Source organism: Glycine max, chromosome 10, assembly GCF_000004515.6.
Source record: "Glycine max cultivar Williams 82 chromosome 10, Glycine_max_v4.0, whole genome shotgun sequence".
Lineage (NCBI taxonomy): Eukaryota > Viridiplantae > Streptophyta > Magnoliopsida > Fabales > Fabaceae > Glycine > Glycine max.
The window spans coordinates 7,357,005-7,370,566 of record NC_038246.2 but is presented as its reverse complement, the minus strand read 5'-3'; the positions used below and the strand labels follow the sequence as shown (position 1 = coordinate 7,370,566).

The following is a 13,562-nucleotide window of genomic DNA, read 5'->3' as shown; positions in this document are numbered from 1 at the left end:
AAGGTATTTATACACATGTTTTTTTGGGTTAGAATTATATGTACAATTCTGTTGGAGTTGAATATCTTTTAGAATATGATAAGATTAAATTTACTAGTGAGTTTCTTTTTTCCATATAGTTCAAATCTGTGTGTGTGTGTGTTTGATAAATATCATATCCATGAATGATTTAGGTAAAAAGAGAACCAGAGGTTATACACATATGCTAGATGTGTGGGACTTGCCAGATGGAGAATTCATACTTGTTGAAGTATATCATTGGGGGCAATCCTATGGGTTGGGAAGGGAAAACTCTACTGAATGCAATTGGGAGCTTGGTAAGGAGACACCAATGTGCTCCTATCAATTTTCTTAGCTGGAAAGACATGCCTAAGGACTATATTACTGACATGGTTGAATTAATTTAGGTCTGGTATAAAACTTTATAAGTGTTGTTTCATCTTGCTTCTTGCAAAATTTTATGTCTTCTAATGTCTAACAAAATGATCTTTTTTGCTTGTTAATGATACTCATAATAGAGTAAGTTTCGATTTGTTCCTGAATTAACTGAACAAACAAAGAAAATATTGATTGATGACATGAGTCTGAAATGGAGGCAATTTAAATATGAACTGAAATCAAAAGGATATGATGAGAGCAAAACTAAGGAGGAAATGATTGCTCACATCCCAGATCCAAGGGTTGATCCTTCTCAATATCATGATTTAGTACATTATTGGTGTTCTGAGAAAGGACAGGTATACATGACAATGTCACCAACCTTTTGCTAACATAACAATTATATATTATATGTTTATTTTTATTATTGAATTTTTATATTAGTTGGTTATAGAAAATAAACAATATCAAGAAAAGGAGCCGCTCAAAATATGAGGACTTGCATTGCATGGGAACCAATAATCTTCCAAGACGGATTCATGAGATGGTTTGTCTTTTTTATATTTTTTATTATTAAATTGCTTAATACAAATAGGATGATTGATTTTTTTAACTAATGTTAGACTACAAAGGCTAAGGGAGTGCAACCTTCTATGGCAGAAATTTATATTGACACTCGAACTCGAAAAGATGGAAGCAGTGTTAATGAAAAGGCTGCTATTGTAATTGTAAGAATTTTAATTTTAATTTCAATACTTTTTCTTTGTTTTGCTCAATTTTCTAATAGAAGGTTATGGGGTGAGGGGGAGTAACTAATGTGGAGATGAGTTTTGTTTAGTGATATTGAAGTATTCAGGATATTGATGTATGATAATAATTTATAAGGTGTATTTATGTAGGATGAACTAAAAAAGAAAATGGTTGAAGCAGAGAGTTCGCAAAATTTACAAAGCACCCAAGATTCTACTGATAGGACAAATGATATATATTCAAAAGTCAAAGGACCTGAAAAAAGAGGATGTGTGCGTTGTCTTGGCAAGCTTCCACATAAAGCAAGTTCATCTCAAAGCTCTTATACAAACAATAGAATTCAAAAGTTGGAGAATTTGCTTGGAAACCTTGTAGCTGTGCTTAAAGTACGATTTGCAAAAGATCCACAAATTAATCAAGTCTTAGAAGCTATAGATCAAGAGGTATGAATTTATAATTCTACTTATTCAACGATTTAACTATGATATGATACTTTACAAAAAAAAAAACATTCTTTTAATTTAGGTACCTACAAATGATTCTACCAGTAAAGATCATCAAACTACAAACAATCTTAACTAGAGGTGAGTTGAAATTTAGATGGTAATGAAGATGCGAGCCGGCGACAAAATGTTATTTCAGGAACATGATTTAGATGGTAATGAAGATGTGAGCCGGCGACAAAATGTTCAAGTGTTTGGTTTTTACTTTGCCTATTTGTCCAACAACTCGAATTAACTCTTTTATACATTTAGAAATTTAGAAACTTGTTACATTTTAGTGATGATTCCCTCCATGTAAAGAGGGTCATGGTGCACCAAAAATATACACTTAGGAAGGACTATGCACATGGTACTAAAAACCAAGGCAAAGTGAATTGGAAAATTTTCTATAGCACTACTAATGCTAGATCATTTCACAATGATAGTGGATCAAGGGCTGCAATATGTTAAAAAGCACACAATCTAGTTACAATAATCACAAATTAGGCTAACAAAAATTTAATTGTATGTAGCAGGTTGTTGTAACTTTTCAAATTTAATTAAGCTCATGTATATTTAATTAAAAATTATAATCAACAAAGAGTGTAATTAGGAACTAGTTTTATTATTATTATATGACATTTACCTACATAAGACCGTAGGTACAAGTAAATTGACTTTTACCTACAGTTAGAGATTATAGGTATAAATTAATATCTTTTACCTACACATTTGAAATAGTAGGTGTTACCTATAGTGATAGTTAAATTTGACTGTAGGTAAAAATATATCCGTAGGTAAAGTCTATAGTGACAGATTATTAGTTGTCACTGTATACCCCCTCAAAGTTGATGCAAAAAACGTATCTAGGACAAAGTCCTTTATACATCTACCTACGGATTTTGGACTTCTAATGACAGATTTTGACTCTAGAGAATTTCTTTTTAAATTGAATTCATCTAACATTATTGAGGAACATTAGAATAACACAACCATTGAAATAAGATACAAGCTTACAGACAAAACATAATGCAGCAAAGTTTCTACAATCAGAAATTATAATGAAAGCTTTGTATGTGTATATATATATAAGCACAAGGATAATAAATAGATTGCAAAATGAGGATGAGAAAGCATATATTGCAGAACTTGGAGAGATCCAAGCAGGTATAATATGAACAAAGACCAAATAAAATAATAAATATAAAGAAGCTTGCTAGCAATGTCATCACTATAGCTATTATAAAGGGAGGTGTTTTGTTTCTTTTTTCCACTTTGTATTCGGGAGGTGAGCACCAATTGTGCACTCTAAACTAATCAAAATTCAATAATTAGTGCCACTAGTGCTGAGATTTACAAGGATTTACCAAAACCTAGTACTGTGATGAGAGCATGAATACAAGGATTTGCCCTTCCAAGTGAATGGTAAAAGAATTTGTACAATGTAGATTGTATTCATAATCTCATATTTTTGCACCTATAATGTGGATATATATTCAATACAAAATGTGAAATAGACAACTAAATTGGAAAATATAACTCATCCTATTTAGAGATGGGTTGATGAATTGTAAAATGATGAGTTCCAAGCCTATATATTTGTGAAATTTCATCACCTTAGTATCAACTTTGTCGTTAGTCTCTTGATCATGTCCAGAAGGTTCCCTTGATTCGTGAGGTGTACATTCAGACTGGACAAATAAAATTCAAAAGACTGGTATTAACAAGTTTCCCCATAAAACAATGCCAACTCACTAACAAAAGGGAAATTCCTACATTCTTACCTTGTTCCGCATGCTTTTACAGAGCATTTCAGGTAAACAAAAATAGCAATCTAGTCACCTCGGTACAATATTTGTTTAAAAGGGTTGATATCCAGTGCAAAGCTTCGATTCAAGTAGCCTCCAGTTCACTAGATAATTGCCTGGTCAATCAAACCATCCCAAAAATCATTCTACAGAATAATTAGTGCAAAATGGAGTACTTGGCTAAATACAAAGGACCCTCAATCATTTTTCAATAGCTTCTACAGTAGTCAAACCACCCTAGAAAGAAAAACCATACCTCCTGGCAATGGACAGGATTGCTCCTACATCAAACGCTTCAGCTGGATCTGCCTTGAGGGCACGTAGCTCTTCATTGGTTTCACGAACAACCTAACATATAAGTGATAGATAATTTCAAATTTATAGATTAAATGGAAGGAAGCAATGTCATTAAAAAAAGCTATAAAAAAATAGAAAGCAAAACAATAGATGAGGAAAGAAAAAAAGAAATTCTCAAGAGAACCTACAACTCTAATTTTCTCTTCTTTATCTGCTATACAAGGCAAAATGGAACAAGCTGGTCTCTGTAACATCCCATTTTTCGTAAGCTAATTTAAAAAAATAATTTTTATTTATAAATAAATAGAGTTTTAGAAAAATGATGAGATTCTATAAATAAATAAATAAATAAGGAGATATAATTATTAATTAAAATAATGATTTGATAGAAAATAAAAAAGGTATTTTTATTCATTTGTTTGATAGAGAATAAAATAGAGTTTGTTTTTATAAAATAATAAATAAATAGAGTAAACCTAGCTATAAATAGTGTTAGGTCAATTTTCACACTGACACCGCCTCTTCTTTCCCTCATTTTCGTTTTTCTTCTTCTCCTCTCAAAATCCTTTCTTTTTCACGCAGCCCACCAAAGCTGTCTCAGAAAAATGACGATCTCAGACTCATTCATCGTTGGATCGTCGTGAAATTTTAGCACCACGTTCGCAACCAAATTATGAGAATTCCCACCGTTGGGAATTTTGATATCATATTTGAGCTGAGAGAAATATCTTTCGCATCGTAGCCTTTTCCTTTCCCGTAGCAACCCAAAATGGTCTCAGTAAAAGTATGATCCCGATTTCATTAACCGTTGGATTTTCATGAAATTTTGATATGTGGTTCGCAATTCAGTTCCGCACACCTTCACCGTAGGGATTTGCGAGATAATTTTCAAAGAGAGAGAAAAAGGAATTGCACCAAGATAGTACAAGTGGAGGCTTCAATCCCTTCTCTGTCTCTCTGACGTTTGAGAATTCTATCGGAGCAGTTAGAGGAAAAAACTGGAAGAATCTCATAAAATCGCTAGAGATGTTGCTATCACTGGCTGAAGACCTGTGAGCCCGCTTAGAGGTAATGGATGAGTTATTCACTATTGGAGATTAGTGAGAAGATGTGTAGGGATCCTTAGAGATATCAATTGGAATGAGTTTTTGGGTGTTTTTGCAATTTTCATTTTATCCTTATAATTATTACAGTGAAATATATATGTTTGATGAATCAGTTGATGTCTCAATGAGAAATTGTTGTGAAATTGATTTGTTCTTGTGTTGAGTGTGAACCCCTTAGAAAAATTAAGCTCTTTTTATTAACGTAAATTATATTTTAAATAATATTTTAAATAATATTATTCAATGACTTATTTTATACAAATTATTATCTTGTTCTAATTTTTCTACGACGATGATCAACATGTTATGTGTATATAATTATTGTAATACTAGAATAATAAATTAAAGAAAATTGTAAGGTTAATGCCTAGTGGTAATTTCTTTTGATGTAATATTAAATTAATTGTTATAGAAATCCTTTGATTAAAAACAATGTAGTTTAATTTACTATATACATATACATATATATGTTTTGTATCATGTAAATATTATTATTGTGTGATGTGTATATGAGTTGTAAGGTGTAATAAGTTATTATAATGGTATTATAATATTATAGTGAAGATTGAGTAGTACAAAGTTGAATGTGTCAATTTGCGAGATAAATGTAAAAATGAGATGGTTGATGTGATATTATGAGATGTTAAATTGTGGGCATGATATTTGATTGTGAATAAGTGTGGGTGTTTGACACTTGATGTGACAATAATTATATTGTGAGCTATGAATTATACAATAACCCGACCAGTGTTATCTTGAGAAAGGCGTTGATGCACAGTGTTTAAGAGAAAATGTAGGTTTCCTATTCAGGAACTAGTGTTAAATTATAGCGCAATGTGTTAAACGTGTTTGAAACACGAGTGTGAGGTCGTGAGTATTGTATAATTCATGAGCAGTGCTTATAAATGAAATATGTGATGAATTGTGGAATAATATGTTGCCTTGAGATTATAATTTTGTTATTGAGATTGAGTAAAAGTGTAAAGTAGAACAGGTGTTGAATTGTGATATACGTGAAAACATGTGATGGTGAATTGTGACATTATGAGATGTGAAATTGTGAATGAGTTTTGGTTGTGAATAAGTGTGTGATTAACTCTTGATGTGACATTATTTGTGTTGTAAGCTGTGAATTGTACAATAACCCGACCAGTGTTAAAGAGAAAGTGTAGGTTTCCTATTTAAGAACCAGTGTTAAATTGTAGCGCAATATGTTGTACGTGTTTAAAACACGAGTGTGAGATCGTGGGTATTGTATAATTCACGAGCAGTATCTGTGTGCTAAAATGATTTTAGGGGTTGGACCTGAATCAGGAGAGAGAGGCCCTGACAGACTCTTCGGAGTGTAGGCCTTAGGGGTCACCGGGTTTGAGTGCTCCTTTAAGCCTATGCCGATCCCACATGATTGGAGGATTCTCGCAAAACATCGTGACCCTAACTAGTCTCCCTATGATCTTACTTAGTGAGAGTGACCTGGCAAATCCATTGTGTGGTGTGTCTTGTTATGTACTCCTAAGCGCCCCAGGGTGGTTTTTCACTAACATGGTACCACATTGCATATAGGCTTGAGTCTTAGCATAACTGTCTCATGCGCCTGCTAATTGTTTATTATGAAATTGATGTGTTATTATGTCTTGATCAGAGCATGTGATTCTTGTGTAATGTGATTGATGATTGAAAAGTGTGATTGATGGATGAAAAGTGAACTTTGAATGACAAAGTGGTGGAATTACGTGAATTACGTGTAAGTAAGTTTTATTTGGTTTATATGATATGTATATCTAGTTGTCTTGTTTCTCTATTAGTTAGGAATGTGATAACTCACTCCCCGTTTGTTGGTTGTGTTTGGATCCTGTGATGATCTTGAACTTTGTGTTCGGGGGAGCAGATGATTAGGTGAATTGCTTTAAGGAACCTTGTGCTGAAGGACGTCGAGACACAACGCTCTGATAGGATGTGGCATTGGGGTATAGGGTTTTATATTAATTGTATAAAGTCTTAGACGGTCTTGTTTGAACCGAGATGACCTTATTGTATGATGTAGAAGAAAGTGAATGTGAACCATTTATCCCTTTGAAAGACTTGTATTTAAAAATGTAAAAAAAAAACTTTTAATTAATATTTAAATTTTTATTCCTTTGTTAGTATATATGTGAGGGGTAGAGGGTGTCACAGTCTCCACCAAGCTTGACAAACTCATTTATCTGTAAAAATGAGAACACAAACATTATTTAAATTTAAATAAAAAGCAAATGAATCACAAAACAGTAACTAATAATTTTTCTTTTTGATATAGAAAGAATTTTTAGCTTTGAAGAGATGCCAATCCTAAGCATAAAGTGTTATAAGAGCAAATGGTTTACTATCAAGTCAAAGAATTGTAGTACCACTTACCCATGTGATAGTTGTTAGCCTAGTGAATTCATCTAGAGAACCTGCCCTCTGTACCAGGATTTCAGCCATGCGACCATAATCTACAGACTTCAAGAGTAGCACTGCTCGAGTAGGAAAATGGTAAATCAACAAAAAACTTTGCTTTTGTGTCAAAGTAGTAGTTGAAAATGAACCACAGCTCTGTTAATTAATCAATACAAGCACAAGCTAACAGGTATATCAACCCTAAAAGATGGATTAAGGGAAAGATAAAAAAAAATGGACAATGGCTGCAATAAGTTTTACTTGTACAGTAGAAATGGGGAAACCATAAAAAAAAAAGGGATAATGACCATTCTTCACTTTACAGATGATTAGGTAGTAGACTTTCATTTTGTATAAAATGTTGAGAAAGAAAATGACCATTCTTCAAACAATACACTTACCATCAAGAAAATCAGGAAGAAACCCCAGCATATCAATATATGGGACACTATCCAATACAGTAATCCATCCTACCAAAAACTGACGAACATATGGATTCAACACATTCATGCGCTCCCTCAGCAGTGGTATGAATTCTTCAATACTAAAGATCAAAAAACAAAATGGAAGGGAATGAGGCAGTGTAAGTTCGAGTGAAGGGGAATAGGTTGACTTTTATTATTTCATTTTGGTTATGAAAAGTGAAAGTTGCTTCATTTAATACGAGATTGCTTCACACCTTGTGGTGTTTACACCTCTTGCCTATCGAAGCTTTGTTCAAAAACTACATTCAGAGATCTCTTTTTGAAAATTTAAAACACTAGATACAGAGAAACAAATAATATAGACTTAAGAGAATGGTGCACCTGAATTGATCACTTTCGGTCACAAGATCCTGAAATAAGGACCCTGAAATATGACGGAATAAGTAATTGAATTCACACTATGAAATTGACATATTCCAGGGAAATGTGAATAAAAACCAAAAGAAAACTATGAAGAATTGACATTACCTGAGGACCAGGATAGCCACCAACGGGCCAACCTAATTGCCATTTCACATTTGTTTGAAGTAAGGTGTACTCTTGTTATAACAAATTAAACACACGAGATATAGAAAAAGAATGAAAAATCTAATAAGATATATAATTAATAAATAAATAACATATGCATGTAACATTTTTTATACTTTTATCTCATTACAAATAATATATGATAAGTAATTTAATTAACTACCAACAAAGTCATATAAAGGATAATTTTTTATTGATAATGTAAATAATAGTTTATACACAAACTACGTCCAGTCAAGTCATACCACACTTCTTTTAGGAAATAAACTAGCTTAATGATTTTATAAAAGTATAACTAGTTAAAAATGTTACACCTTAAGTCATTCAAAAAATATTTTAAAGCCTAACAGATTATTTTATTATATAAATGTAAATGTTTATATAAACCTTTATGTTATTATTATTATTTTGAAGTCTGATTGCAAAATGAATTTTTAAATAAGTTATCGTGTATCTTATATTAGACCTTAAAGATAAGCTTATAAAACATAAGTTAGACTCATTTTTTATAAAAGGTTCATTTGTTTAAGTTTTTTTTTTAAAAAAAAAACATACTAAAAATTAATAATTAAGCATTTTTTCATGTGTTTGTCTAAATTATTTTTTTGTTAAGAAAACAGAAAATTGCTTTTTTTAATAAACAAACTTTATCTACTTTTAGAAAAACATTTTAAGAACATTCTTAAAAAAATTACTTTAGACAAATTTGCCCAAAGTCTAGCGTACCTATTTTTTCCCTAGTTCCCTGCCTTGAGTAGTAGTTATTTTATTTTTATAAGCCACACCTAAGTAAAAAAAATACATATTGTGAATTAAAAAGTCAGCTTTATGCTTTAAAAGAAGTCTATAACAAATAACAAGTCAGACTTAAAGGCCAAAATGGATGTTAAAAAAGATTAGGTTACGTCAAGCTTAAAAAGAAGTCTATAACAAATAACAAGTCAGGTTTATGTTTTCAATATTTTAAAATAAGATAGGTTTAATTATATAAAACTTTGTTTCCCAATCCATTTCCACTCCTATGTCTACTAAACTCTTATTTTATTTATTATAAAACTTTATTTATGTTTTACTCGAAATTCCAATCCTTTTTGTTTTACTCCTCAGACATTTGAAAGGAAAAAAAGAGATTGTTAAAAAGAAGTACCTTGTTGCAGCAAAGAAACCAAGGGCTATCATCATTTCCCACCCACTAATGTTGAGGCTGCAAAAAAATATTCAAATATGCATTTATACTATGATTAAATAAATAGATTAATTTCAATATGAACAAGCAGGGATATCATGTCCCTTATATCTTATTATGAAATTTAGAAGCAAAAGTAAAAGAACAAGATTACCATATGGCCAGAGCATTAATTGACACTTCAGCATTTTTCATGTTGCCTGTAAGCAGAATCAAAACAGTGTTGTACCAGATCTCAAGACTGTAAAAGGAACCATAGTTTATGTCAGGGCACTTAGTCATTATAAACAAAAGTTGGCCAATGTTTGGAATCCGATATGCTAAAAGTGTTGATGTCATTGCACCGTTGAGCCCAAACTTAAACCGAACAGTTAAAAGCCATGACAACAAAACATGAATTGAAATTGAAACTGCTGCAAGGTAGGCAATGATCTTGTTCTTGCTCTGTGATTGTAGGAACATTTGGCAGGTGAATGAGACAGAGAAAGCAAATATTATACCTATTGAAATTTTTTGGATTTCACATTTTAGATAACTAGCTAAAGAGAATTGGGTGAAGAGAGAATTAATGTTGTATTTGGATGGAGAATTTTAACATTTCAAGAAAATTAAAATACATGAAATTCGAATTGCTATGATTTAAATTTCATTCATTTTTGGGTGCTTTTGTTTGGATTGAGGAATTTAATTTCATCCAAAGGTAGAGAGACACTAACCAATGCACCATTTGCAAACCTGACTAGGACAGTCATAACAATGGCATAAGCTGCTAGTTCAGTTGACCCAATATGCCCAATGAAGGATTGACTAACCACCATGATTCCAAACGTTGAAAACCTTGTGAATATGGCAGGGCCTGCTACCACCCACATCTTCTTGCTTTCATCCCATGCCCTTTTCCTCAATGACTCTTCCTTTTCAACACTCTGTTTATAGCACAAATTTATTGTCAAATTTATATTAGATATACTTTTTAAAAAAAGAGATCCAAAAAACATCTTTCCAACAACGCAAGGCTTTTGTGTTCAAATAATGTTGTCACAACTACAAGAGTAGAACAACATCTTTCCAGCAAGCATTTTAGTGAAGTGTTTCCAATCACTGCACATAAGTAATTGATTTGTTAACTGAACGAAGCAAACCAAACTTGGGACAAATCTTGTTGAAAGCTTGAGACTAACTATTTATCTTAAAATAAAACTATAATTAAGCACTAAGTAAGATTATCAAAAGTAATGTTGGACGTAGGTTCATTAAAACATACCTATCAACACTAAAAGGTTTGTCAATATGAAAGAGGCACAATAATGATACTGATACAGTGGGAGGCATCTATTCCACATAAATGATGCCTTCTTCAGGATCTTCACCATCCCAATCATCGTCATCCTCATTTGGTGATGAATCCAACAGCTCCTTGTTTTGGCTCTTGTCATTCTTTAATTTATCTAATATAGCAATAACCTGAAAATATGAAGCGGTGAGGTGGAGCTAGGAAAGCAATGATACTCGCTGGAATCGTAGCCGGAGTCGAAGGCTTCTTTGATGACCAACACCTTCATTTCACAAACCTCCGCCAGAGTCTCCGCCACCGCCGGCAGTGGAGATGGAGACTGAGAATCTCTTTGCGGCGGCATGAAGTTTGTTAATGCGTCAGGGCCACGAAGACAAATTACGACATCGTAGTAATCCATAGCAGCTTCTTCGGCAGTGTCATAGGTTCCCAACCAGAGATGCACTCATCTTGCCAGATTCCGAACCTCCGCCACCCATTTCCCCCACAGTCGCTGTCGGACGCCGCGGAACTTCTTCTCAGAGGAGGGATCCATGGTTTTCTTCCTCATCTCACATGAGGCATCTGAGGAAACCAAACGCCTCAACACAGCCAAATGCAGAATGCCAAACACACACATTTGAGAATAATGCAGCGTAAAGGATGGATTAGGGATTTTGAAATTGTATGAAGAGTGAAGGAGTGTCTGAGTGTGAGAAGAAAGAGAGAGAGAGTAACCAGTCACAGAAGTCGAGGCGACGAAGCACGCTGCCCAATAAGAGAGAAAGTGAAAAGGTGTAAACATTTAAAGACAATTTTGTATAAAACCGCCTTTGTACAGAACTCAATTACTACGGTTTTTGAATAACCGTACTTTAATTCAAAATTTTAATTTACATAATTACAATACTGCCACTATGACATTTTCAAAGACGGGTCTATGCCGACCGTAGTTATTAATGTGTCATAATTTATTATTATTGTAGTAGTGGCTGAGTTAAGGGTTGAAAGTTGAAACTTAGACGTTGGTGTTAGTGGACTAATTAAAAGATTATTTTTTACACAACTCTTTTTTTTTACACAATTTAAGTGGGTCAATCTGACCCACCACAAGTTCAACCCGGGTGGGTTAGGTCATAGGTGGGCCGGGTTTGATTTCTAGACTAATTGCAGTTTTTATATGTTTTTGGGGTCCGACCTTGCTCACACCCGTGGTGGATCAGGTTGACCCATTGGTTTGGACCCATTTTGACAGCTTTACCTTTTTAAAGGATTCAATCCATATTGTAGTGGTAAAAAATTAATTAGTAGAAAAAGAAGAGTATACCAAAAAAAAGAGAAAAGTATTAATGACACTGGTAGTTTTGGAAAAATATATAAATATAAGGCAAATTTATTACTATCAACTAAATTAATTATTTTCCTTAATTGTAGTGACTTAGGTAATTGGGTCTTATAAATAAGAACAAAGGGAGTTTGTATTAGCTATTACTATTATTTTCCAAGTTAAAATTAACTATCATTTTATTTTACTATATAACTTTACCAAACACTCATTTTGGATTCTCATTTCGATTTTCAATCTCCACACTCATGTTCTTTCATTCTCCAATTCCCTAATTCTCATTCTCTGATTCATTTCTCATTTTTTACTACATGTATTCTCACATTCTATTCTATTCTATTATCACGTTCTCTTTTAGTGAGTTCAAACCCTAAATGCATTCTCCATTTGCATCTCTGGATACTTTTAATTTCATAAATACTGATCTCCATGTTTTCTTTCTTTATATATGGATCTCACTCTTCGATTAAAGATTTTCTCCAGGCTTTGTTTTTTGTCTCTACACCTAGCAAATAAAATCAAAACCTAGATTGGTTTCACTCTAATTAACCTGAAGGTAGTGTTCGACTTCTATTTCATTTTGAAGATTTGATTTAGTGTGTAACAAAGTCAAATCAAATTCATCTCGATTCAAATTTTAGGAATTAACAAATGAAGGATTAAGGTTGGGTTAATGGTTGAGAAGGCACAAGAGAAGAAAAGAAGTCAAACCAAATGTCAAAAGAAGCAAAGGAATGTCTCCAATTGAAAAATTGATATTTGTAGGTCTTTTTCTCTGTCTTAGATCGAAATCCATTTCAATTATTGCACACCACAATTGTTACTTTTGTTCACTAATTCCTTTGGTTTTGATTTTTGTTAATTCAATTAGTATGTTAACAGAAGTTCAATATCTTGTGCTACCATCTTATTTGTTCAAATTAAGATTATAAGTTTGTTCTATGTCATAATAATGTTCTTGCTCTATTTCATAAATGAGATTATAAGTTTGAATGGCCAGATTTTGATTTGTATGTTATCTATACTTGAATTTGATGTGATGTGTGAGCGTATGTGTATACATGAATTTAATTTAATTGAAAATTAAAGGTTATAACTAAATATGGTATTGAAGTGTGGCATGCTACATGGTTTGTAATATTGAAAGCCATTTGGATGGGGAGGAATAGGATGGTTAAAGGTAATGGTGTGGAAGTGATTAAGGGATGGAAAAAAGGATTTTGTTATCCACTAGCAATATGGATGATGAATCCTATTGCATGTATTGGAGGTATATTTTGATGTTTATGTTTCTATGAAAAGGATATAATATCTTTGATATGTTTTTTTTGGCATGACTATTCTATGTGTGAGGGTTTTGTCAAATTGATTTTGGATTGGATCTTTTATTGTTTCAATGTTGAGATATCCAAATGTTTTCCTGGTGTTAAAGTTTTGGTTGTTGTTGTGGGTTGGATAAGATGACATTAAGGGAATATTAAGTGCTTTACGTTGGAGTAGGATACA

General features: G+C 32.6%; 1 protein-coding gene and 1 pseudogene across 1 annotated transcript; one reads left to right on the top strand and one right to left on the bottom strand.

Annotated features, from left to right (window-relative positions):
* Window positions 1–506: 506 nt before the first annotated feature.
* On the top strand, window positions 507–1,577 carry LOC121172943 (uncharacterized). The gene is made up of 4 exons (XM_041006160.1): window positions 507–737; window positions 833–925; window positions 1,002–1,034; window positions 1,278–1,577. Exons 1-4 carry the CDS (start codon window positions 579–581, stop codon window positions 1,575–1,577), a joined length of 585 nt encoding a protein of 194 aa, XP_040862094.1. The 5' UTR covers window positions 507–578.
* Window positions 1,578–3,503: 1,926 nt separating this feature from the next.
* On the bottom strand, window positions 3,504–11,132 carry LOC102669882 (protein DETOXIFICATION 21-like; annotated as a pseudogene).
* Window positions 11,133–13,562: the final 2,430 nt, after the last annotated feature.

What these genes read in the sequence shown, in the direction of transcription:
- LOC121172943 (XM_041006160.1), top strand. Translation starts at nt 579, where the DNA reads ATGAGTCTGAAATGGAGGCAATTTAAATATGAACTGAAATCAAAAGGA. An exon ending in GGTGTTCTGAGAAAGGACAG is followed by an intron (nt 738 to 832) that starts GTATACATGACA and finishes AGTTGGTTATAG; the next exon opens with AAAATAAACAATATCAAGAA. An exon ending in CAAGACGGATTCATGAGATG is followed by an intron (nt 926 to 1,001) that starts GTTTGTCTTTTT and finishes AACTAATGTTAG; the next exon opens with ACTACAAAGGCTAAGGGAGT.